Raw genomic sequence first — 27246 nt, forward strand, 5'->3', positions numbered from 1 at the left:
CAATTCACAGCCACTGAATATGTGATTTATATGTTTTATTTAAGTCAGAAAATTTAAGAAAGTGCTTGGTCTGATTTTCTTGATATAGTCTGTCAGTTGATAGTTTTTGTGTGGGAAGTTTCATGTAAGTTCTGATGTAGCTTTGATATCTCCAGGAAAAAAGCTGCAAACAATTTGGTTCCTTCAATATAGTTGTGTCTGTGAAGAAGGAAAGAAACACAATGAAGTCTTGTCAGGCTGTCCTGCTCTTAAAATTAGGAACATAGTCCAGTGAAGTTTTATGAGTCTTCAGAGGAATTTGCAATATTGGTAACCCCTGAAAATCACCCAGTGCACAGAAGTGCTGGACATCCTTCAATTTTGTACTCCTCTAGATTTAATTCAGAAAACTTTTTCTGAAAGGTTTACATACCCAGTGAGAAGTTTAAGCTATTTTTTGTATAATTATGCTAGTTTTGGTCCCTGGACTATAAATAAATCTTTATAGCTGTTTATACCAAAGACCACCAAAATCCTCATGTAACTGTGAGTGTCTGTGACTGGCACACTTCAAAACAGATACTGTGATGGAAGAGTGCCCATCCACACCATCATCTTTCAAACCAGAGGCAAATTTCATTGCTAGAGAAATGAAAATTGCCAATGCAATGAATTTAAAGACTGAGTAGACACCCAGTGAAAAATGTATAATGGTATGCGTTAGACTGGGAATTTTCCTTACTTGCTTAGCACAGCACCTAGCATGCTGGAGATAGTAGGTTTGGGCTGCCCAATGCACAGCAAAGCTTCCCATCTGGGCATGCTCATTCATGGGTGCCAAGGGACATCAGTTTTCCCCCTTTCTCTAATAGCAGAAACAGACAAATTGAAGAAACCTGCTTATTTTCTCGTTCTGGGAATGCTCCCCATCATCGGCCGCTCCAATAGGAAGCATCACCACACTTTTCTGTGTTACAGTCTGAAACATTCTGGCAACAGGAATTGTTGAGCCATCACGGATGAAATCTGGATCTTCTCCAAAAACTGAAATATATTGGAAAAATGAATTAATAAATAGGTGTAATCCAGGTAGTTTTTTCTGCTATCATAGATTTAAGGAAAGAGCTGATACTAAGAGCTTCTGACTAGAAATAGGTTTGAGTGTGTAGCCAATTGATTTCAAAAATCAGCTCTGCTCTTTAAGCCTCTGGTTTCTTATCAATACAAAAATAAGTAAGCAAGGCCTTTTGGCTACTCCTATAAAATTTATCAAAATTTAACAAGGTATGGAAGATGTTGATGAGTAGTTCTATCAAAATCAATGAGATTTGTAAGGGTAAGAGGCTGCAGCACTGAATTGGGAAATCTGCTTTGCCCTATTGTTGAGCACAATGCCAAGAACTGGAAAAAAGAAAAGGGAACACACCTGTTTTTATTGCCCTTCTTGCTGCTTTATATAGCAGATCATCAACATCAGCAAGCCAGGGCTTTGCACCCAAAGGCATGGACACTTTCAGCTTGTTTGGACTGTTCCTCTTGGAAAAGACACCCTCCAAGTGTTCCACCACCTGTAGGGAAAATACTTTTCAATAAAAGCTTTCATCTTGCAACTCGAGCTCATACCTGCATTCCTACTTCTCTTGGAAAGAAATAAGTGCTAAAAACATTCAGTTTATTTCAAGTCTAGGTTTGTGAGGTGCTAAGAGAGAGTTTATACAGTAGTGGCCAAAGAAAAGATTTGTCTCTTACCTGTTTTTTCACAACTGAAAGGTCCATGTTGGGGACCTGACGGATTGAGAATTTGCCAATTACTTTTGCTGGAATGACTGTTTTAATGCCTGGTTCATGGAAAGCTCCTTCAATCCCATGAATAGAGAGAGAGGGGTAGCGCCACAGGTGTAGAAGTATTTCTTCCTTTAAAAAAAAATTCAAAATATAAGGGATTTGGGATCCCTTAAAAATTCAAAAATATAAGGGATATAAACAAGCCACAATTTACATAAACAAGCCTTTTCCATCCTCAAATTTGTATTTGGAGACCTCTGTATTTTAAAGATATTTGATTTTTTTATTTAAACCCATGGATGTGTATTTTTATGCTTAAAAAATACTATTACTTTCAGTCATAGAAAAATTTGGATAGTAACAGTTTTCCTTGAAAAATAAGAAAAATAGAGCATTGTTTTAAAAATCTTCAAAGTAAATTTTCCTAGTGCAAAGTAGTATCAGAACAACTTCTGATCTGACTGCCTGTTTGTCCTGGAACTTGTCACTGGAAAAACCATGAAGCAAAATCCAACCCAGATGACACCAGCAAAGAAATTCTATTAATGAACACTAAAAAGCACAATAGGAAAGATTATAATTTTCAGTAGCTATGTTTTCCTGGAGAAGATGCAGAAGGAAAAGAAAATATTATGAATATTATTCTAAGGAAAATAGGAGAAATGTATAAATTATAAACTGGTCTTCATGCAGAACCTCAGGTTGCTGCTGCTTTCCTTCAGTTTTATGAGACTAAACCTTTACCTACACATAAAATTAGCATAAATTCATCCTCATACAGCATCAAAACTCAGAGAGTGTAGTTACATTATACTTTTGTATTACTGATTCTTACAGTCTAGCTTTAGGTAGTTTGAAAGCTTTTTCCTGGAATTAAAAGCATCCATGTTAGCAGAACCAACACCACAATAACTATGTTAGTGATAAAAAAAAATAATCAACTCCTTTCTCCCAGCTGCCACTCTCATGCAGAGAAATCTTTCCAAGCCAGCCTTTACCTGCTGGTTTTTTATTTAGGATATAATTTTTAATTGCTGGTAAAGAGAGGCTTGTAGCTTTGGATGCTTTTTATGTCAGGCTTGGCAGACATCAAAATCTGTATAAATAAAAACCACCCAAGACATATCTGCCTAAGGCTGCCTCCCATTTTTTCAGAGCTGAATACAACTTCTTTCCTACCATGTAACCTAAATGTAGGCATTTTAATGCATGTTTGATTTGGTTGATTAGGCTTAGGGGGAGAGAAGGGGTAGGCAAGGAAGGGAGACTTACACTGTTAGTTTTGCATCATTACTTTTAATTGATTATTCATATTTGAGATCACTTTCCCCAGATGCAGTGCTTTACATTTTCAGCAGACTGATTTTATTTATCTTTTACTTCTCAGTGCTCCTTTATTTTATTTTGAGCTTGCCATGGACTGAAAATATCTTTCATTTTGGCTTTATACATAAATGCTACAAACAGGTGATTTAAATTCTTCCTGCTGAGTATTCATACAGATGTTATGTTACCTTGCTGCCATAGAGGAATTTTTTCACACCACAGTTATTTCTATGTTCCTCTAGATCAAATTCAATCGATTCATATAACTTCCTTTCCTCCTCCCTCAGGGCAGCAACACTGTCGTAGATTCCAGGGATCTGAATACGACCTGTGGAATCCACAAGGCTGTCTACAAAATAAGATACAGATATCAGTAGAAGGGGAGCCTATGTCTTCCCCTTAGCAATCATAACACCTTTTCCCTTCTACCTACCTCCTTACCAAATTAGTGAGCCCAACAACTGTTTGCATCTGTCAAGTTGCTTTACTGAACTTGATATATTTGCATATTTATTGAGAAAGTCATTGAGCTACTGTTTGTGTGTAGTGTGTGATGTGTCAGCCCAGCTTCTGACATGAAAACATCATCCTACTGGGATACAAAACAGCACTAAAAAGTCAGGTTTTGCTATGTGTGCATGTAGTAAAGTTGCCTGTAATCCCTACATATTCTTAATTGATGTGTGACTGACATCAGCTTAACATGTCTGAAGTCCTGGCTATACTGGAGACATTCTTTTCCTCAGCTGCCATCACCATAGCTGTGTTGAGGTTTGGAAATCTGGGGATCTTTCTTCAGTGAGACTTGCCTTACAACAATTAATGTGGCCCTGGCCTTCAGTGGGCTGAGGATGGCAGCTCTCCCCAGCTGCCCCTGAGCAGTGATGTGTGCTCTTACCCAGCAGCGCTATCAGGTCCAGCAGTGGCTCGTGAATGATGCCCCCAAAAGTTCCAGAGTGAAGGTCCTTGCTGCCGCCTTCAACCTGTGCCAAAGCCACCAGTTACATGTGAACGCTCACTACCTTGTTCTTCTGTCTGGTGGTTCCAGTTTTTTTGAACAAGATCACAAATGAAGAGTAAATTTTTTTTTTTTCTAATTATTAAATAGAAAACATCATGTCAGGAGCAATCTGCTTTGTCAGAGAAGATGGAGCTCTGTTGTCAACCACCAAGAGAGAGAAATTCAGCTGTCTGTAGCACTCACACATTTGAGAGCAAGGGTCCTCCTCCACTCCCTCTTTTGCTTCAGTAAGATTAAAGACATCATACATTAAACATTTGCATATTATTACTGTTTCTAACATTGAAGAATAAATTCTTCAAGTTGTCTACCCTTTTTATTTAATGCAAAATCTTCCTTAAAAAAGGCAAAAAATAATCATGTTTGATATTAAGAATATATGTCCAATCTTAATTCAAGATTGCAACAAATAAAAATTTATAGGTCTCTTGAATAACAAGTCGTTAGAATAGAGGCATTTGAGTTATTAAATGGGCTCTTTTTCCAGACACATTTTCTTACTTGAGTTTATCATAAAATATTTTCCTGCAAAGGACTTGTTTATTCTTCTCAAAACCTCATTACAGCTAACTGTCTACTAGCAGGAAGAGATCATTTTTGATGTTTTAATAGCATCATTTTTCTTAACCAAGACTTAGAAGAATTGAATCAAGGCTGCCAAGGCTCTTTCAGTTAAAAAAAAAATTCATTCTTTTTCAGACATAAAGGTTAATGCAGATTTTTCTTTAGTTCTCAAGTTCTTTAATCTTCTCTCTGAATTCCTTTTATGCTTCATCAGGAAGCATTTCCAAATGAGAAATTTCTGTTCTTTATTTCACAGTAGCTCACATTGCCTGCTAAATATAGCATGTTGGCTACAGTGAACTTTTATCTACTCCTGCCACTGTTTACGAAAATTTTGTGTGGCTTTTAAACCCAGAGATCCAACCAAACCGAGTCTCTTTAGGCTGATTCATTGTACTAAGCAGTATCTGCTGCAAAAGGGCAGAGCAGCAGAGATGATGGTTTGGAGAGAGTTGGAGAGGCAGGTGTAGGGATGGTGTCCACCAGAACAGAGTTGCTGTGCAGAGGGGAGGATAAGAGACTGGAAGAGTGGCAGGAGAGTAATGGGATAGGAAAAGGATCAAGGGAAGAAATGATTGAAGAGAAGTTAATGGAAGTAAATAAGGCTAATGGAACTGAAATGAGGAGGGAAATCTGCAGAAGCCCAAAGGGATGCAGAAGAAAGCTCTGTACTTGTAAATATTAAGCTTTCCTTCAGTCTTTCTCTGCATGCAGATGTGAGCACAGCTGCATCATTGCTGTCTGCCAGAGGCTCAGTTGGAGTGAGCCTGTGTCCTTTACCTCCACAAAGAAGCAGGCATTTCCCCGACTCCCATAGGTAAGGGCAGGCTTCTTGTTGCTGAGCCACAGGTTGTCTGAAATTACAATATAATCAACATCAGAGAAGAAGCTCTGCTTTTCTTCCTCAAGTAGCTTCTCTAGCCCCAAGGATCCTGCTTCTTCCATGCCTTCAATTACAAACTTGAAGTTCACTGGCATAGCCTACATAAAAATTGGAAAAGTCTGGGTAAGAAACAAGCATTTAATTTTTTTTTTTTTTAATTGGGAGCAGACTGGTTTGCTATACAAATTGTGTTAGGATAAGAAAGATGTTGGATGAGTACCTGGGATATATAGCTTGCTACATTAGAAAAGCCAGTGACAGACGCTTACAGGTTCCCAGAAAAACTTTTTTTTTTCCTCATGTTTTTATCTACTATTCATTTTCAGAGGACAATAAGTGATGTCTTTTTTTCTTCTTTGCATTTTCAAAAATCTTGCTGGAATGTCTCATTAAACAGGCTTTCTGTCAGAGCTGTTCAATATTCTAATTGCTTTGGAAATTATAACTGTCTAATAGCAATTGCATTTTCACAGAAAATTTCCTGCCCCTTAAGTTTCCACTGTTACTGCCCATGTGGGAGCCCCTAGCTGTGGTTTTCCCAGTGTTGTCTATCACCAGACTTACATGGTGATAAAAACATTGTCAGTGACTCTACTATAATTGTCTTTCTAACACTTGTAAATTTGCAAGCCTGCTGCTTGATAACGATGCATTTCCAAGAGTAATTAGGAGAATTTTATTATGGAATAGTGAGAGTTGAAAATGCTGACACATCCCATAGGGGGCATAAATTTCAACTTAGCTTCCTGTTGCAATTCATTTTCTCATTAGAGGTTTTAAGATGTTTTCTCTTTTGATTCGCTGCTCAGATTAAAGGCAAGAACAAATATGTAAAATTAAATGAACTTGTGTCATGGATGGGTTCACTGATGGATCATCAGCTGGTCACAGAAATTTTAGAAACAAACTGTTAATGAATATTGTTTGATGGTCTGTGCTGTATTCTAGAGAAAGGCTTCAAATGACAAAAAATCCTTTTTGCTTGTTTGTTAAAATGTCAAGATAGCTATTAGTGATTTGAAAAAAACTAGAAAGATGTCAAACCCATAACCATATCCACTTACAACAACTACTCTTTGGGCAAATAATGTGTGTTTTCTAGGGTTTGAGACAGAGGTCAATTTAGTACTATAGATGCAAGAAAAAACATGTTTTCCAGAAGGTTGTAAGGGGACTTTAAAAAAAAATCAAGACTTAATGCTCAGTTTGTGCCATAATGTCATACAAGAGACAAAAAGTTGTTTCTTATCACACTAACAGAATATGTCATTTAAATTCAGCTTAAAGGATGATAGTTAACCCAGTTACAAGCCTAAAATATATTTTTGGGTTACCTTGATTTTGGGGTTTAGACTACTCCAAAATTATTAAATTACTTGAAGACGGCTGTGTTGGTCACTGTAGTAATTTAGGGGCAAATATCTGACCTCAGAAATCTGTCAGACTCTGAGTGAGTGTATTTGTATTTGGTGAATGCACCCACTCAAAGTATTTGCTTTGATAAATCTGGTCTGTTGGCGACATAACAGCCCATTTTGGATGAACATATTTAGATGCTATTAGATGATATTATTCTCTTCACACAGACACATATATTGAAGGTATCTTGTAGGCAGACAAGACCAAAGATCAGCAGAATGCATCAGCAGAGATGAGTCTTCATCAGCATTCTGTAAAGTCTCTTATTATACCATTTTAAAAGCTCTCAAGAGAACAGAACAATTATCAGAGCTGTGAAATGTATGTAATACATATTGAATGATTTCTTCTGCAGGGCAATGGCAGTAAGAGTGTATTTACATTGCAGACAGACTGTTCAAAACAGAAATGCTCAAAGACAAACTCTTACTGGAGTGGGACAAGTGCTCTAAGTATTGCATCAGAAATAGTTAATATTTCAAATTGTATGTAGTCTGTTGGGACAGACAGGTATCATCTTACTTAGGAATGTAAATACATCCCTCCAGAGATATAATAAAAAATAACAACATATAATACTAAATAGTAAAAATTAGCAATAATAATAAAGAAGTAAGCATTGATACTTACTATTTTCAAGGCTCTAAATGTTTCTACTGCATTTATCCAAGCTAGGACTGGTCCCTTATTGTCTGTTGCTCCACGCCCATAGAGGTTTCCTTAAAAGAAAAAGTGGAAATTTTTTAAGCAGTCTTTGAATTTTCTCTCATTACTTCAGTGTAATTGGCAAATTCCAGTTCCCACAGAAGCTTTAGTGATGGAGGCAAGAAGTGCCAAAAGTTTCACTGGCTCATTTTGAATAAGGTGATGAGTGTTCAGGTGCTTCCCAATGAATTGGTACACTTCCCCCCCCCCCCCCCCCTTTCCTATGCATTATGTTATGGTTTCTGCTACATGCAATTTTTGACCTTCAATTTTCTTTTCAGGAACTGTTTGTTCATACCAGATATGCCTGGAGAGTTTGCACAATGTGCAGCTTCTGGAGACATCATTCAGACCAGCTAACAAGCATCAAAACCCCTACAGATAAATGTCACGTCAGAAATATCAAGCTACAAGTCTAAGTATTTAATTTATTTTTCAACTTCACATCATATATAGTTATCACTGTACAAACTGCAATCTGTGGCTGTGTATAAAATTCTGTAGCAGTCCCACTGGATATACACTGGAATAAGGCATAAGAATTATGCCAGTAAAGCTATTGGGAATTGATTCCAGATAATGAGAAAGGGCAACTCAGTGCCTATAGCCTGGGAATCAGGATTTCTGAGGTGTCACTGATCTGCTGACCCTCTATCCATTATTTTTGTTCCCTCAGTCAGCTAGCTGTGCTGGAAGGATAATTACACTAAAGGGTCCTCACATTCTTCTACCACAAATGCTAATATTTCCACACCAAGTATTAGGCAGTCATTGATGGATCTCACTAGTCACAGAACAGCCATCAAAGCTGAAAGCTGCTGGACATGTCCCAAAGATCCACAGAAATCCTCATGCTTTGGTTAAATACACAGGAACCCTTCTCCCTTGCAGAACCTCAGTTATGCATTCCAATAATGATACAAAACTTATGAGAAGATGCACACCATTGATTTCAGTCAGTGTGTAGGGGTCAGTGTCCCAGCCATCTTCCTTCTTGGCAGGCTGCACATCCACATGACCATAGAAACATACAGTGGGGTTTTGTGGATCCTTCCCCAGTTCTCCAAGAAGCACAGGAGGCAGTGGGAGGACTTGGCCATCAGGCAGCTGTGGAGAAAGGTTAGGAAAAGGCAACTATGGAAAACCAAACCTTCTAAAACTTATAAATGTACAAAAACAACTGGAATTCTCAGTATTGAAAATACTTGTTCACTCAATTGACTTTGATTTGATTAGGTGCACAAATCTGACTGAATCCAGTTCTAACCTTTTCAGAGAAACTAAGATCTTTCTTCTCCTGTGTATTTCCTGCTGGACTTCGTAGAAGTCTTCAAACATTTTATTGTCATAAAGGCCCTCCTCACTAAGCTCTCACTTCCCAGCACCAGAGAAGATAGAGGTAACCTGGTGCTATGAAGTCTATTGGGACACTGTAGTAGTGAAAAGCCAAACAAATTAATTTGGGGTTTGATTTCACCACAGACAGAGGGCAGGAAGCCTGTAAGTTCAAACAAAGGATTTGAAAAAAAGTGTTGCTAGCAGGAGGCAGCAGCTATGTCAGACTGTCTTAAAAGCAGGTTAAGGCTAGACCTCTATGTGGCTCTGTGCAGAACAGAGCTCCACATGGCCCAATTGCATTCCCTGCAGCTATCAAATGACACAAACTGAAATATTAAAGTGTTGCTGTACTTCAGGGTCCTTGTGCTAAGAATCAGAATCCTCACCAAAAACATTAGAGAAAAGAAAACAGAATCACTATTACTGAACTTTTGAATTGCTGTTAGATTAGGAATGTAACAGCCCAGGGCAGGAAAAAGCCCATGGCTACAATAAATCTCTAAGTTAATTAGAGACTAAGGTTTCTCAGAGACTAATTCTTCCCTATTGCTTTCCAACCATGAAAGAAAATAGTTTGGATCATTTGTCAGAAGCTCTGCAAACCAAAGATGATGCTCTAGGTAGCTAACCCCTAGATGTTCTGTCTGACAACATTTTCCTAGCAAAAACAACCTCCCTCATAAAGTAAGTTCAGTGACAAATGATGCATTAGTTCTCATGCTTCATTACAGACAAAAATTTAAAAACAAGTCCCAGTAACAAACTCAGTCCTTTTACTTCAATTAACAGCACGAAACTCCCTCCTATGCACAGAACATCAATTTGCATTTGGAGTGCCTGTGTGGTTCCCAGTATGCTCTCACTTCTCAGACCTGATTTCAGCAGGTATCCTGTACAGGACTACTGATAAATTTGTGTCTAGCTTTCAAAAAACAACACAATGTCATAACATACATGTACTGTATGCACTGAATGCAATAGGTAGACCCATGGGTAGATATGATGTTTTAAGGCCAAGAATCAGATAAGCACCTGATGTGACCCCAGGTTTACTAAATTAACAGAGGTTCCCAGTGTTGCAAGTCTGTCTGCTGCCAGCACCATCATTTGCATTACTTCTCTCCTCAGGTGTGGTTGAACAGAATCACTTTCCACAGCCACCCATTCCTTCAGACCCTGCACAGGAAGAAATGTGCAATTAGGTGATCCAGAACGTTGTTGTTCTCAGCCCTTGTATCAGAAATCCCACACCAGAAGATGATATCCTTTTTGTATCATCACAGCATTATCACGGATGCTCTAACTCAGGATAAAGAGTCCCTTAGATGTCTCCCCAGGGTTGAGATTCCTAATTTTCTAAACAAGGAGTGTGCTCACACTTAGGCATTCAACCCTGGATCTAAAATCCAGTGGAAGAGGAGGTAGACTAAATTGCATTATAGAAATTGCATTATGGACAGCTTACCTTGGTGATTCTCGTGTGGATTCAGAGGTGCTCATAGATTCAAAGCATGACTAATACTGACTGGACTAATTATGTTTCTGTCTTTTCACAGAGGGTTGACAAAAATGAAAGCACAAATCAGCATGGGACCAAGACTCATCTCCTTCTAAAGAGCAAACCTACAAAATCAGTTCTGAAGCAAAGACAGAGTGAGCATCCTGTCTGGCTTGCATGCCCCATGCAGGTGCATTTTGGCTTAGTGGAGCCTCTCTCTGAACACACTCAAAGGATGCCCACAACCATCTCTTTTGCTGAAGTCTGTGCAAGTCCCTCCTTCACCCCAGGGGTTCCCAGCAGTCTGCCCTCTTACAGCCTTGCTATGTGAAGTATTTCACTGCTGATGCCAGACCTGGAACCCTGCTCATTACCTTTGTGACAGGCACTTCTCCTGCCAGAGGAGCCCAGGCCTCTGGGGCACCAGCTCTGTGTTCATTATTTCACTGCAATATAGCTCCTACCTTGATGAAATCACTTTGATGTGCATCAATGTACTGGAAGATCTCCATCTGCAATGCTGAAGAGGATGAGGAGGACATTACTGCTTTAGAGAGCAGCACAGGGCTGAAATGGATGCTATCTGAAAGTTAAGGATAAAATTCAACATTGCAGACATCCTGTTATATACATTAATTTTCAGCACTAAAAAGCAGGGACATTTACAGGGTGCTGAGCTTATTTAAGTCTTGTTTAATTTCCTCAAGCCAGCAGAAGGTATACTCAATTTATCACATAAAAACTTCAATTGATTCATAGTCAAGTTGCTGAAAGAAAAATTGAAAAAATGACCAAAGGGTGAACATCTTTAGTGTCAGCTTTATAAATAACATAGGGGTGACATTTTCTTCAGAAACATCTGTTACATCAATTTTTCCATACACAAGCATCAAATTCTATGTTCTGGGAAGACAACCCTGGGGCAAGACTTGCAGACACCAACAGCCCAGATCACTCATCCTTGTTTTTCTTCATTTCCAGAATCATAGAATATCCTAAAATGGAAGGGACCCACACAGATCTTTGAGTCCAAGACCTGGCCCTACACACACAATTCCAAGAATCCCACCATGTGCCTGAGAGCATTGTCCAAACACTCCTCAAATTCTGTCAGTTTTCATGCTGTGACCACTTCCCTGGGGAACCTGTGCCAGCTCCCAGCCACTCTCTGGGTGAAGAACCTTTTCCTGATATCCTACCTAAACCCTCCTAACTCAACCTCAGCCCATTCCCTTGGATCCTGTCACTTGTCACCACAGAGAAGAGATCAATGCCTGGCCCTTCTCTTCCCCTCACAAGGAAGTTGTGTCTGTCCTCAGTCTCCTCCAGGCTGAACAGACCAAGTGACCTCAGCTGCTCCTCACATGGCTTCCCCTCAAGGCCCTTCACCATCTTCATAGTCCTCCTTTGGACACTCTCTAATGGTTTCTTACCTTTCTTACATTGTGGCACCCAAAACTGCCCCCAGCACTTGAGGTGAGGCCACCCCAGGGCAAACCAGAGCAGAACATTACCCTCCCTTATCCAGATGGTGATGCTGCACCCCAGGACATGATTTCCCCCCCAGACTGCCAGAAGAAGGCAGAAAAATGGATTCACTGACAAACATTCCATATTTTACATGAATAAGGGAAAACAAGCCTGACACTGGAGAGTATCAGAAAACAAATAGCTTTTGTGGTTGATTTAGAACAGGGACAATACTGAAACACTTGATAAGTGCAGAATTCATTTAGTACCTGCAAACCTCTCCGCTATCTGTTTTTTCTTTTGACAAGATAAGGTTTTAAAATGTGTTTTTCTTATTCCTCCAGTTTTCCTTTCAGGTTTGCTTGAAGTTGTTGCTTTAGTGTCTTGAATTGGTTCAGAGTAATCCTTGGATGGCTAAGTACTTTTTTGGGCTAAATTCAGTGCAGCTGCTGTATCAGGCTGCGCTAGGATGGACTCCAAGGTCAAAACCCAATGCTTTTCTGAAGATATTCCATACTAGTAACACAAGGTATGCAGTTCTATCCATAACTCCTTAACTTTGATGCATTGCTAAGGTGATAGGCTATGGTAATAATTCCAATTATGTTTCTCTGACAGAGAAGGGAGATTGAAAACCCAAGCATGATGAACAAGATGAGGGAAACATTGTTCACTTTGGCTGGAGAAGCTGGCTGCATGAAGGATGGGCCCCATTTTCACACCTTCCCTCAGAAGCAAGGTTACCAGTTTTGCTTCACTTCCTGAAGTAAAGCTTTGAGAAGGCCTCTGACACTAAATTTAGTTCCCAGTGTCCAGCTCCTGACATCTCTTAACACTGGAAACACTGGTATTGAAACAGACCAAGTGCTGATTTTTCAGGAGAGTGAATCTGCAAAGCACTGTTTTGGAGAAGACCTGTTAACCAAGCCAAGAAAATCCAAATTTGGATGGATTTTAGATGGGTTTTAGGATGGAGAGATTAAATTTAGCCATATTATTTAAATATATAAATATTTTTAAGATACTAAACCCCAGCCTTAAGTGATGGTCTAAGTACCATTTTCTTCTCACATTTTTTTCCCCATAAAACAGTAAACTCTGACTCCAAGAGGTGGATCTAATCAACAATCCCCTTCAAATGTTTTCATCACCAGTCACTGCAGCAGCAATTTGTCCCAAAAGCAAAAGTGATGATTACAGGAATTTTTGAAGCAAGCATAGAAAAAATCTGGACACTTTAGATGAGACAAAGCAGCTTCTGCGATTTATTAACAAAGATGTGGTAGAGAATGAGGTTTTGATAATTTAGGTTGAAGTCATCTTTGGGTTGAGATTCTGCAGGTAAAGCTTAAGAACAGGAATTCTGCAGCAAGCACCCTAAACTTAAAACCCCAGTCTGGCTATTTCTTCCAGCCTTGGACTATCCCAGTGGTGCAAACATTTGTCAACTGAAGCCCATTTTTCAGGGGGCAATAGGAGGTCAGAGTGTGGACCACAGGCATGGTCAGGGGAACGTCCCAGGCTGCACAGGACAGAGGAGAGAAGACCATGAGGCCCAGACTGGGGTGGTGGTAACGGGACCCTGGCAAACCCTGAGTTTCCTGGCACAGACAAGACACTGGCTCTTGCTGAGGTGGTACCTGGGTAGATACAGGAGGGCATCTTAGCCAAGACATTGCAGGTCATGTTCAAAAGGGGCTCAGGGCCCTTGGAGATGATCAGCATTAGGTAAAAGCTGAGCACTGAGGCCATTTATGTTATTTTATTCTCTTTTTGTCACTGTGCACTTTTGGGGGACCAAGCAATGGCTCTGCTTGTGCCATGTTGCTCAGTCTCACTTCAGCCAGCAGCGTGTCCCAGGTGAGCAAAGTTGACCTTCAGGCTGGTGCTTTTGACTGATTAAGATATTCCACCTGGGAGCTGGGCACCACATGGAGGAAGGAAGGAAGAGGATAGGACCATGATGGGTGAATTTGTGAGGGGCTCTGGAAAAGTGACAGTGCCTCTGCAAGGCACTGCACCCCCAGAAGAAAGTGACAGAGATAGGAATGGTACAGAGGGAATTCATCTGAAACCAGGATGAAACCAGGTTTTGCTGGTCAAGAGATCCCAAGATTTCAATCAGCTGTTCATCTAGAGAGACTTCAAGGCCATTATCTTCCTTTACCAGAAAGCTGGCTGCATGCCTCAGTTTCACATGTATTTCACTCATTTTTCTACCTTGTAATTTCCAAACCTCAGTTTGGAAAACATTTACAACAGAAGCCACTGAATGCACCCTCATTTAACTTTACTGTAGAAAATCAGACAGGCTTCTCAGGTTCACTTATGTAAAAGAACAGATCTTTAGGTTATGCCATGCTTGAAAAAGGAAGATCATAGCAGAGATCAGAACGTGGCTGCTAGAAGCACCAAGCTCATGCAATGGATTTAAATATCAGTGTCTCCATCATATCATGATTTCCCCTCCCTCTAGTCAAATCTTTGAGATTGCTGTATTCTATGCATTTGCATGCTAAAAAAATTTTGTAGGTATATATATATCTATATGTATATATATGTCACCTTTTGGTGACTTGAATAAATACATGACTTGAATAAATACATACCTGTTAAAATCAGAAGCACAAAAAGGCTGCTGTTACAGAGGATGTGGGCTGTGGTGCTGGTATCTTTCTCTTTTTGTCTCAGTTACGTGCAAAAAAAACGTGACCTGGAAAGAGGCAGACAAGAGACGTATGTCTTTGTCATGTTTCATTAGCATTTAACTGTTTAAGAAAATGAAACAAGGAAGCTAAAATGCTGTGAAGGAAATAAAAACCCAACCAACCAAGCAAAACATCCTAGGGAAATTTGGAATTACTCTGTGATATTTTCAAACCAGACCAAACTTAAAGGAAAGACCATAGATTATCACAAAAATACTGTCATTAGAGTAAGGAACAGTGGCAAAGTTCAGAAAATGAATGTGAGGAGATACCAAGTAGCAGAGTGCACAAAATATTAATAATTCAAACAAGAAATTAGGTAACAGCTGTCTTTTGCTGTAGGAGAAGGAGGGAGGGAAGGGAGTAGCTGGAGGAACTTCATGTTAATGTACTAGTAATACACAAAGTGCTGCTCAGGAGCATTTGGATGGCACCTGGAACAGCTCGTGTCAAAAGGGGAGTGAGTTTAATAAAGCTGTAGAAAGATTTCAGGCGAGGCTGAAATATCTCAGTGTCATGAGGAGGGGAAAAATTATTTGAAAGAATGATAAATTCGGGGGGGGATATCAAACAAAGACTTCAGTGTTCAATGTCAAGTGTATTTTATTTGATGTCATTTAAAGGAGCAGTCACTGCTCTATAGAAAAATGTAGTATGCCTATTTTTAGAAAGAACCCATGGCAGCCAGTTGTGCTCTTTCTCTTCTTCCTTTGTTCCTCAGTAGGTAGTAAGAACATCTTTTGTGTCGCTTCCTCCATGTTGTTAAGCACTGTTAAAGGAAAACTTTGTGTTTTTCTGTGTTGACTTAACTAGAAATCCAAGTTGATTCTTTAACTAGCATGACTTTGATGAAATACCAACTAAACTTACAAACATTTGAGAACATGCTCTGAAGGCCTCCTTGTGTCTCCTGAAGCATGTGCTTCATGCACTTCCCTCCCTGCAACACAGAGTTCCAGGTGGGTGCAAGAGGAGGGTGCCAATGAAAACTGAACACTGGGCTGCACACACCCCAGAGGAAAACAAGACTCATCTGGCTTGCAAATAACAAAGTACATTTGACATGAAAGGAGATAAAGATGTTTATGGCAGTAGGAACTAATTTACCAAATCAACGGAGCACTCCATTGAAAGGAACATTCCCCCTAAGCAATCACCATCAAGGCAGGTAACTGAGATAATAGGTTTATTTTTTAACTTCCTTTAACAATACTCATTGATAAGTGGCCTACCTTTGGTAGAAGCAGGCAATCTTCACACAGTCACCTCTCCAGCTGAGTGAGACCCTTGGAGGAGGAGGAGGAGGAGGATGACAGCTCTTCACCTGGCAGCTCTCAAGCCCAGCCCTGACCATATGAAGCCACTGTTGCTGTGAGGACCAAGAGCTGCAGAGATCCAGACACCTGCAGGGGAATGAAAGCCAGCTCACAGTGCCTGGCTGCATTTGAAGATTACTAAAGAATTGTCATCCAAATCAACAGACTGTGTGACAGCAATGAAAATATCTGGTGGGAAGCATAGGCAAGGTCTGCACTTGCTGGGTATTTCCAGCAGTCAGCTCTTAAAGTTTTGTGGTATCAATTGGCTGAATTGTGTTTTGGAGAACAGCAATGACCAGCCCTGCCCAAGCCAACCCTTTAGTGGACAAAGTGAGACCCTGTTTATCAGTTCTGTTTTGCTGTAATACAGATGATATTTTAAAAGAACATCCTTATCTCTAGGTGCTCCTTGCAGCTGCCTGGGTTGCTGATAATGGGAGACTGAACTGGAAAGCTCTCCTCTTTCACCTGCAGAACAGGGGCATTTTATCTCAATTTTACTGATAAGTTCTGCTGTTAATGAAGAGACAGTTTTAAGTTAAAGAGTAATTTTGGGTTTAGATGCTCACTTCTGCCTCTCTGTCATACAGTAATCAAATCAGGATAGCCAAATCAGTAACACATCAAGTCATGAGAAATTTTCCCATCTCCTTTTTCCTCCTGGAATTCCAGTATCCCACATGCCAGTGCCAGAAAGCACTTGAACATTGCTGATAAGTGTTGCTGCTTTACTGCAGTATATTGGAGGACAGAGAAAAGAGGTGGATTATGCTTTGTCTTGAAAAGAGGAAAAAAAAGGGATACATTTCTGTTAAGGCAAAGCCCTTCTCCCAGGAAGTAGTATTGCCCTTTGTGCCCAGTGAGAAGGAGTAATTCACTATTTACCTAAGGAAATTTTCTGCTGATTGGTTTGCAATCAGATAAACGTGGGTATAAAAGTATTCGTCCTGGAAAGACAGCTCTGCTGGCTCTTGCTCTTTTCATGGCAAAAAGGTTTGTAGGAAAGCACTGTGGGATATGCAGTATTTGTTCTTAGATGTGGATAGCCTCACCATCTTCTTGCTGCCACATCTTGCATAGCTGAAGGGAGAACTGCTGAACTTGTAGTAAATTTAAGGTGCATACAAATTTCTACCCATAAAGGCCTCTGCCCATTTTGAAAAAACCTCTATTGACAAGGTCAAATTCAGTAATAGGTATAACAATGTTATAAGTAATAATGTAAGTCCAAGTCCTGTCTCAGAGCCTTACAAAGACTTTTCATTTTTTTAAGCACTTGTTCTTCACTTGATTAATGTGTAAAACCTCATTTGCAAATGAAATGCAAAATTTGGGGGGAATTCAATATTTGTTTTCATTTATTTAAAATAATTTTTTTACATGAATCCTGTCTTCATTTATCTTAGCTTTAAGTGTTTCACACTGGAGTTATTCCTGAATTAGAATAGTACAAATCAGATTAAAAATAGATCTATTCTCTCTAGTAGATCCATTCAACTATTTGTCTATTTATCACATAATACTACTGAGGAACTATACTACCATGGGGAAAAAAAAGCTATTATTACTTTATGGCTTAGTATATCATTGCTAATTGTAGGTTATTTTATAACCTACAACTTGGAACAAGGTTTAAGGTCCACAATATAAGAGATTTGTTTTGTTATGGTCCTTATTCCATTTATGGGATATCATAAATATTGCCAGCACTGTTTAGAAGGACTTTTAAATGTAGGCAGGTTTATCTCTTTAATAAAACCATTCTTTGATAGCAGCTTTTTAACTACAAGAAATGAAAGACTCAACTTGAATAGTTTGGTTGAATATCCTCTTTGGGATACAGTAATTGTTTAAGCAGTAGGAAACAGACTGATTAAAGGAAAAAAAAAGAGCAGAATTGAAACAATAGGATAAAGAGGGGAGGAAAGCATCATTGGCTCTGTTTCTCTTGTTATTTGAAAATGTAAACAATCTAGGGCAGAGATGGTCCCCTACTTTGTGTTTCCATTACCAGCTCAGGGCAAAGTGTAGCAGCCTCACTTGGTTGCAAAGTGATGGTACCTTCACTCCAGCAGAATTAGCATGCTTAATTGTTACCTTAATTAAAAGGGTCTCTTAAATAATTACAATCCTAAGTTTGAGTGAGGAAATATGTAAGAAATGTGCTGTTAGGAGCAATATTTCATTGACAAAAAAATGATATGATGGTTTTCAGTGCTTCCTGTCACTCTATAAGCAGCTATCTCTAGTTCAAGGCAGCTATTTTTAATTTCTTGAAAGTGTAGTGCAGAAAAGCAGGAATGTTATTGTCATGTAATAATCACTGCTACGTGGCTATTTTTGGAGCTTACTGTCATTTCTCAATATACTCCCTTAATATAACTTATCATTGCATCCCAGAAGTATTGGTGTGGAATGGAGAGGCCCTTTCACCCAATCCCCCAAATCTCCCTCCCCTACAGATATTTCTACTTCCCTGTGCAGCAGCAGCAGCAGCAAGCCCTTCCACCTCTTGGCTCCTTCCCACTGCAGTTAGAAAAGTATTTCCCAGCCACCATCCTTCAATATAACCACAAGTGACACCAAAACAAAAGTTAAGCAACTTTGTCCACCTGAGAGCTTATCAACAGTGGAGTGAGATTCTGCTGGTAGAGAGGAAAAGATCCCCAAGACCCTGACTTAATAGTTGTTACCTGGATGTCTATAATCACACCTGGGTATGGCAGTGGAAGGAGATTGACTTAGAAAAGGTCCCCTTACCCAGGCAGGAGATGCCTCACTAGGATAGGTGGCTGCAGACTGTCCTCTGTGCGGAGCAATGACTCCCAGCACCTCCCAGGAGCAGGGCCACAAAGATCGGAGGTACTGGGTGGAGGAAGAGCCGTAACACGGAGCCCTCTCACCACCTGGTGGCTCATTCAGCAACCTCTCTGAACCCGGAACTCCAAGCACTCGGGCTTTAAGGGACAAGAAAAACAAGTTCTTGTCCAGTGCCAATTCCAGTACATTGCTCTGAATGCTGAGATAGGAGACTGTCCTATTTTACCAAAAGCAACATGGTAAATTCATTTGACTTAAGAATTAAGTATTTTTTTTTCAAATATTAATCACACTGAAATGATGGCAAGAGGTTATTCCCATCTTGATATCCTTCAGACAGCTTTCCTCAGTCAAATTGTTTAGGTATTCCTTAGGGATGATTCATGTCCTTGCAGGTGAAGCTTTTATCCAGCTGGTAACTCATAGCCATTTCTAAACAGATGCACCAGAAACTGACTTTTCAGGCTCACTGAGTCCAGCTGACACTAACTGTGCAGCACTTTGTTTATGGAGCACTTCCTACTGCCTCCTCCCACCTTTCTGTGAGGTCCAGGAGCTGGCAGAGTCAGGGCACAAGTCACTGAGGTGGTGATATGCATGGTGTCCATATGCACATGTCTAGAGCAGCACGAAGTTAACTCACTTTGACACTTTGCTGACTTCTGCATCTCAGCTGGCTGTCCCAGGAGCCACAGCCTCCCAAGAAAGGCTTAGGAGTATTTTTCCTTTGCAGTCTGCCTGTCATTGAAGTGTATTTGGGAGAAGGCCAAAGCAAGCAAAGGTTCTTCTCTTGACAAACACGAGCTCTTTTAAGCTTAAATGGAAAAAAAATAGCTTAAATATCTGAAAAATAAAAGGACCCACTGTTTATGCATATATGAATATATATACACATACAATAATGTTGCCTCTTGCTAACAGATGTTACCACTGCAAAGCTTTTGTGACTGTCACCTCCTTAAGGAGGAGCATGAGCTATTTCATAGCACATCCCTTCTGTCAGAGTGCCACTGCCTACAACGAGGGTGCAGCCCCTTCCTCAGCAGAGGAAATGCCCATTGAACCAGGGCTCTGCACCACTCACACATTGTGCACCTCCTGCCAGCCATGGGCCTTTTTGTGATAAGTGCAACAGCATCTCACCAAAAACAGACAGATAATTACAAGACTGGAGCATTGGATTAGACACTGGTTCATATCTGGACATCTTAATTAAACACCTGCACCCAGGCACTGAGCCTGATAACAACCAAGGCAGATGCACGACTAGTGGATCAGGATCTTTAACTGAGTTGCTATAAATTTAATTACAACTTCTCTGGAAAGTAGTTCTCTACTCTCTGGAAAGTAGTTCTCTCCACTCTTTCTCTACAGACAAGTATTTTCTGCTCTTTTGTTACAGTCTCCTCAAGCAGAGAAGTTTGTCATATATTCAAAAGCCTTTCAACAAAACTGTAGCATGTGCTTTGACATGGCTTAAAAGGCAATGATGGCTTTTCATTTTCAGTACTATAGAAAATCAAACATGTAGAACTAATTTTTTTTTAAAAGCTCCTAACTTCTAAGAAAATTACTGTTCTGCAAATCACTGATTTGGATATAAGCCATTAATCCCACACTCTGAAGTATTAAGTATTTAATAATACTTAAATCGTTATTAAATTATGAAATTTTGGTTGAAATATTTGAGATAGTTCATGAAGATGCATCAAGTTTGTACCCCACCACTCACTGCACTTCAGAGGGAATTCAGTTTTACTGTGAACTAAAAGAGAGGAAGTCCCATGGCAATATTTAAAAATGCCATTAGCTTTGAAAGGTCAAGTGCACAAACAACTGTTAGAAGAGCAGTTCTACCACATGCTGCTGTCCTCATGCCTGGAAGCCAGTCTTTGAGCAGAGCACAGCCTCACTAGGAAGAAAAGCATCTTCTCCCCATTTACAACACTCAATGGACCCTTTCCTACAAGATGGGGAAGGGGAAGGCTGGGGAGAGAATGGCATCTTGGATACATCTTGCCTGCATATGTGCTTGAGTCACGAGATTTTGGTGCTCCAGATGGGCAACATTATCACAGGCTTTAGTTTTAACTATTTTTAGTGAGTTTCCTGATCAGGCCCCTAAAATACAAGGTTCTCATCACCTGCCTTAGAGAGGAGGTGCTGGGCTGTGCACACCATGCTGGGTTGAGCCTTAGGGCAGCACTCAGCTTGCTGCCTTGGCTTGCAGAGCTGCTGAGAGCAAGGAACCACATCCAGTGCATTGCTACAGGCACAGCTCCAAGCTCCCCAAACATCCCAAAGACTCATCCCAAACTGATCATCATCCAAAGCCCTCCCTAGTTCTAGGGTGCTATTGGGCAGCCTAAACAAACAGCAGCAGGATTTCAAACTCTGACTCTTGATCACAAACCCCACCAGTCTGACACACACATTGCTTTTGTTTCTCACTTACTTGTGCAACCCCATTGTGGTCTTTGACTGTTTCCCTGTGCTGCACAGATATAGTCAGGGGTAGAGCTGGATATCCTTTTATCACCCAATCATTTAGGTTGGAAAATATCTTCAGGTTAAGTTCAGCAGTAAATCTCAGTCTATGACATGCAATTGCATAGAAACTGTCTATAAAGAAACACTTAAAATTTAGACATAACAAATTTTTTCATTTCTTTTCTATATGGAAACCCCACAATATGTGTGTTCTTTTGCTATGCCTCCTAATTAGAGTACAAAAAAAAAAAAAAAAAGGTAGCCTTTTGTCTTTTTATTTCTTATGTCAGAAGTCATTATCTTAGATTACAGAAAAGCATATAGGAACCAAAAAAAAACCAGTAAGGCCCCCTTACTTTCCCATGGTGCCTTTCCTCATTAAGGCTATAAAATTTAGATTAGTTTGTTTTCATCTTAGTACCTACAGGGAAACTGGCTGGGCAAGGATATTCCCTTAACAAAAAGCTCTCTGAGGAACATCCACCACCCCCCACACTGGTAATTTAGTACCGGGGACTGAAGATAAGGTCATCATGAAATGAACTCAATTTCTGTCACTTTTAGAGAACTACAAATGTGTTTATAATGCCAGCCTCAGTTTCTCCACTTGCAGCAAGTCTGCTTTTACCTATCTGATCATTCACTACTAGGGTAAAGGAAAAGTTATTACTGAAAAATATTGCTAGAGGCAACACGTGTCTATTTCCAAAGCAGAAATTACATGAAATCATAGTGAAAAAATCTAACTCTGGAATATGACAGATTTAAAGAGTCCAAACCACCCATTTAGTACCTCGTGAGCAATCTCAGCTAAAAACAAAGGTGTCAGAGATGTCAGATCCTTCATCTTGGTAGAGCCTTCCCAGCCACAAGTAAACATGTCTTTTATCTACCTAGACTTGCTCTATTTTACCTGGGAGGGAGGAAAATGCTCTGTGGAGATATTAGAAAGATAATGCCTCTGACACAGTTGAGGCTTTAGGTGAACTCTGCAAGTAAAGAGAAAAAAAATAGAAAAGAGTGCCTTTTTTTTTTCTCATAAAGAGTTTTCAAAGAGCCACATTTTGAGGAAAAAAAAAAGCCTGAAGGAGTGTGACTGATTGCTTTTGAGTTATCTCAGCATGGTGTCATCTTGTCTGAAGTTTTCATTTGTTCCTGTGACTAGTAGTTGGGCCCTAAACTGACTACCAGATTTAGCAGGATCAAGCTCTCAAATTCAGAGCACTGCAAAATCACAAAGAGAATTTTTGATCTTTAAACTGAAAGATAAATGGATGTTATCCTTGTGACATGTGACACTTCAAGTACTGAAATAAGGGGCTTGGGGAGCAGGCTTTTTGGTACTTGGTGTGTTCCTTTGGTAATAGTAAGAGCTAAGTCGCTCTTAGCTTCTGCTGTCTTGAAAACTCTGAATATTGACACATCTGTGACAAATGAGTGACAGACCAAATGTATAAACTTATGCATCATTTGCCAATATACCTTTCATTCCTGAAGTAACCAACCCTGCCTAATCACAGACTACAGAAGAGGCTTTTATACCATTTTGCTCTATGTTAGAGCTGCAGATTAGCTTGATAGGTTTAAAGGACTCAGGATGACATATTAATTTCTATCAACAGAGATAAGATTATATTTGGAACAGACTGATTGCAATCTTTATTTTTGCATTATAATCATATGCAAAGTGCGTGAAATTAAAATTTACCATCGTGCTCTGTTATAAAGCAAACAAATTTCTGAATATTTCACAATTTCAATTCACCACCTCCTCTACTTTTGATTTAGACCCAAACTTAAAGAACCAGCTTCACAGACCACTTTATCATTTTATCAATCAAATTCTTTCTATTCAGCAATGGGAAATAAAATTAATAGTGTGCCAGAATGATAATTACTTTTGATGGGCATAGACTCTAATTCAAATTCAAAAGCAAGCAGGTGCATGTATCTAAGTTTACAATCGTCAAACCCTTCTGGATGCATTATTTCTGTGTTGAGGTGTATGAATACAAGTGTGTGAAAACACAGTGGTATTACAGACTGTGTGCTAGTGAAAAAAAAATATTTTCCTGTTTGAGCCCCCTTTTTAATTTTTCGTGCTGAGTCTGATTATATTCAGAATCTTTCTTCTACATCCATAAGGACTGCTGGCCTATTAGTGGTGGCAGGGAATGTGTCATTAAAACTTTCTTCCATATAAATCAAATTATTGGAAGAAGCTAGATGAGCATTTATTACTGAGGCACTCTCAGCTCCCTCTAATGAGGTCAGAGAAGCTGAACTTATTTTGCATTTGGAAGAGATAATGCTAATCAGCTGCTACTGAGCACAGCTTCAAGGTGACTGCTGTGTCCCAGTAAATCTGTGTCATATTTGCACGTAGATAGATGTGGAACTACAGCACATTAAGAGAATGAAATGTATCATCTTAATCATTAACATTTTATGTTGATGACTCAATTACCTGTCATATCCTAGAGGAACACTTTCACACAGTGGGAGATATAATACAGCACAGTTTTCTATTAATTTAATACTCACTTAATCTGGTGCTCCAATTTTCCGTGGGAAAAAAACCCACCCAGATGTGTTTGCTACATTTTAATCTATTTCTATTTTAAACCAGTCAATGCATGAACTTATCTGCAGTTAAAAACAAAATTTTATTATGCCACTTCTCAAATCCCTTCCTTAGAAGTCATATAAACTTTAAAAAAATATTTCTGAACTGGTCTCGATGTATTTAAATTTCATCTATGAGTGTCAGACAGCTCCAAGGAAAGCTTCCAAAAATTATATGCAGTTCTACAAACTTTAAATTCATAAAGCCAAATTCCATTAAATATAATTTCCAGATAAGTGCAAAGGGACATTAGCAGAATGAAGACTGGAAGCTAATGAATTCTGCTGCTCTTTTCTCCAGGAACATGTATTTATACATTCACTTTTACCTCTCCCATGAAGCCCTTTAGCTCATTTCAGAGACCTGCTCTCTATCTGTGTCTCTCCCAATCCTGTCCACATTCAAGGTATCTTTATTCACAACTATGTACTGAAATTCTGTTGCCAGGCAATAAAATTGGCAGCCCTGTGGGCCTCAGCTCCTGATGCAGTCTTCCCCTTTCATGATTTGTATTCCTGAACCCATCTGCTCAGAATTAAAACTGCCTTAAACTAATCACAAGCAACACTGCCTCTCCTTGTACAAAAGTTTAGGATATGGTTGGCAACACATTACAGGATATTTTGGAAATATGAACAAGATTCAAAGCTGTGCAGAAATAAATCTTTTGCTTTCTTTGTATTAATTCTCTGTTTGACAACCATTTCCTAAAAATGACACGCAGACTCTACTGTATTTTGAATTTCTATTGTATTCTTCCAACTTTGAACTACAGTCCTGCAGCTAAGTGTTCAACACAATAGAAAAACCTGAAGAGATAAGCCTGGAACCATTTCCAATTCCGTTTTTCTGATGCTTTTAACTTTGGGCATTTCCACAAATTAAAAAGTATTATGTTCCAGTGGAATTGCAGATGTAGCTGCTCTTCTGCCCAAATTTTCACTGGTTGCTATTCACTCATATAGTAAAGACATTGAGGGAGAGGAACTTGGAAACAAAAAGTTGCCTTCTCCCACTCTGTTTAGTGTTATAATGGTATGCTGACTTCTGGCTGAAAACTACTGCAGAGGAAACTACAAAATAAAATTAAAGGTCATTTCCTCCTAGCAGCTTCCATGTTAGAATTAGAACTACAGTTTTTATACAAAAAGCAAAAGAGATTCAATCCAGTCAGCATGTAACTATCACATTATACAGCAAATTCCTGGAAATATTCCTTGGAAGCTTCACAGGCTCCCCTCACAGGATTAGTTCTCCTCATGTGAATGACTGGGAAAAATAGGAGCCGGGGAGCAGCAACAGCAGAGAATATGTGAGGAGCAAAGGGCAGCTATTCTTTCCTCTGCTTGTACTATTAAAAATCCATCAAAGGAAACATAATTTTTATGTTTAAAAAGTTTCTAATGATGAACTGCTAAACAGTTGAAATTGGAAAAGTTGTCAACCCATTACTAATACAGCAAGATAGTCTAAACCAACACCTTATCAAAGACATTAATAAATAAATAAATAGATATTTTATAACATTCTAGTTTTCAAAAGTCTTTTGAAGCCATTTTACTACTTCAGCACTTAGTTTAGTTATATTGTTGCTTTCTACAAGTCTGGGGAAGAATTTAATAGGAATTTTTTAATTTAAGGAGCAGAATCCCAAAATTCTACCTACAAGCATTTAAAACAGTTAAGGCAACACAGTATTTATTCCCAAATCTAACATTGACTCCATTATTCACTATACCAACATTAAGTCCACTAAGCACTTCAGAAACATTGTATTTAGTTTCATCACATATCTTAGCATCCATCTCGGAATTTGGGAATTGGCTACAATTTTGCATAGAAGAACAGGTCATATTTGCAATTCCATTAATTTACTCAGTCCAAAATAGCAAGGAAACAGTCCTCCAAAGGTTCACCTCTACATGAATACATTTAGCATTTTTATGCATGTTTTTACTTGTGTTCACACACAAGCAGTAGCAGCAGCCTTCAAAGGACCCTACCTTTAATGCTATTCATACACACTGCTTATAAACAACACTCCAGCTTTAAATAAAGCTCTTTCACTACAGACCACTGGACTGCCACTGACAAATGAGGGGCACACATTTTCACAAGCAACAGACAACACAGAAGCATCTCTAGAAGATTTTCTGAGGATCTAATAATTGAACATATTTCACTTCCAAATATTTTGGCATTTTGTGCAGTGGGTCAAATTTGTGCAGTGTTGTACAGCGTGAGGGATTGACTGGCTGGACTCCAAGTGCCCACCAATACTGCTCTATTCCTCCATTCCTCACCTGGATAGGGGAGAGAAAATACAATGAAAGAGTCATGGGCTGACATCAGGGGAGGGAGAGATCACTCACCAGGTACTATCATGGGCAAAACAGACTCAACTTGGATAAATTAATTTTTGACCAATAATCAGAGGATGATAATAAAAAGAAAAGAAATCTGTGAAACATATTCCTCTGATCCCTTCTTCCTTCCCAGGCTTAACCTGATTCCCAATTCTCTACCTCCTTTACCCAGGGAGACAGTCAGCTCTTCACAAGTTGGTTCTCCTTGGGCTGAGAAGCACAGCCATGGTCTGCACCACGGGCTACAGAAGAATCTCAGCTCTGGCACCTGGAGCACCTCCTCCCCCTCCACCACTGACCTTGGTGCCCACAGGGCTGTTTCTCTCACGTATTCTCGCTGCTCTCTTCTCTGGCTGCAATTACTCCTGTGCAGGAACTTCTTTCCCTCCTCAGTTATGTTGTCCCAAAGGCTCTACCACCGTCACTGACGGGCTCAGCCTTGGCCAGTGGCAGGTCTGTCTAGGAGCCATGTGGCATTGGCTCTGTCAGACACGGAAGCTTCTGGCAGCTCCTCACAGCAGCCACTCCCATAGCTCTGCCCTGACCAGAACCTTCCCCACAACCCCAGTACCTAGAGAGAGCTTGAGAAGTGACTCCATGGTGGTTATACCAGTGGAATTACACAGGAAGCTGCCTTTCTGAAGGCGAGCACAGCACAATAACAGTGACAAAAAAAAAGCTGCTCAACTGTGCTTGTTATTGCATTTTTCAATCTAAAGAGCAGAAACATAAGAGGCCTGTGAGCTGCCTCTCTATGACTGAAAATAAAGAGCCTGCACAGAGAGAACACTGCATACTGCTGCTTGAGCATCAGCAGGCCTATTTCATTAGCATGCATGTTAAGTTCTCCTCAAGAAATCTCAGAATCACTAAGGGTATGCAAAATTAATAGAAAAATGAATATTTACAAGTACTAGAAAAACATGTCT

General features: G+C 39.6%; 1 protein-coding gene across 2 annotated transcripts; it reads right to left on the minus strand.

The window, feature by feature from the left end:
* Window positions 1-20: 20 nt before the first annotated feature.
* On the minus strand, window positions 21-26775 carry CNDP1 (carnosine dipeptidase 1). 2 transcript variants are annotated; one of them, XM_050970875.1, is made up of 14 exons: window positions 26617-26775; window positions 15929-16099; window positions 14598-14701; window positions 10983-11101; window positions 10053-10196; window positions 8627-8789; window positions 7608-7696; window positions 5456-5656; window positions 3989-4073; window positions 3279-3439; window positions 1729-1893; window positions 1406-1547; window positions 876-1023; window positions 21-198 (listed from the first exon to the last, which is right to left on the minus strand). In XM_050970875.1, the coding sequence occupies exons 4-14, from the start codon at window positions 11058-11060 to the stop codon at window positions 93-95; spliced, it is 1482 nt and encodes a 493-aa protein (XP_050826832.1). In that variant the 5' UTR covers window positions 11061-11101; window positions 14598-14701; window positions 15929-16099; window positions 26617-26775; the 3' UTR covers window positions 21-92. The 2 variants fall into 2 exon arrangements, with proteins under 2 accessions (XP_050826832.1, XP_009087837.2); XM_009089589.4 differs by lacking the exon at window positions 26617-26775 and adding an exon at window positions 18776-18908.
* Window positions 26776-27246: the final 471 nt, after the last annotated feature.

This window comes from Serinus canaria, chromosome 2, assembly GCF_022539315.1.
Source record: "Serinus canaria isolate serCan28SL12 chromosome 2, serCan2020, whole genome shotgun sequence".
NCBI lineage: Eukaryota > Metazoa > Chordata > Aves > Passeriformes > Fringillidae > Serinus > Serinus canaria.

Coding starts and splice junctions, on each gene's coding strand:
- CNDP1 (XM_050970875.1), bottom strand. CDS start 11,060: ATGTCCTCCTCATCCTCTTCAGCATTGCAGATGGAGATCTTCCAGTAC. Junction 10,197..10,982: donor ATCAAAGTGATTTCATCAAG/GTAGGAGCTATA, acceptor CTTCCTGTGCAG/GGTCTGAAGGAATGGGTGGC. Junction 5,657..7,607: donor CATTTAGAGCCTTGAAAATA/GTAAGTATCAAT, acceptor ATTTTTATGTAG/GCTATGCCAGTGAACTTCAA.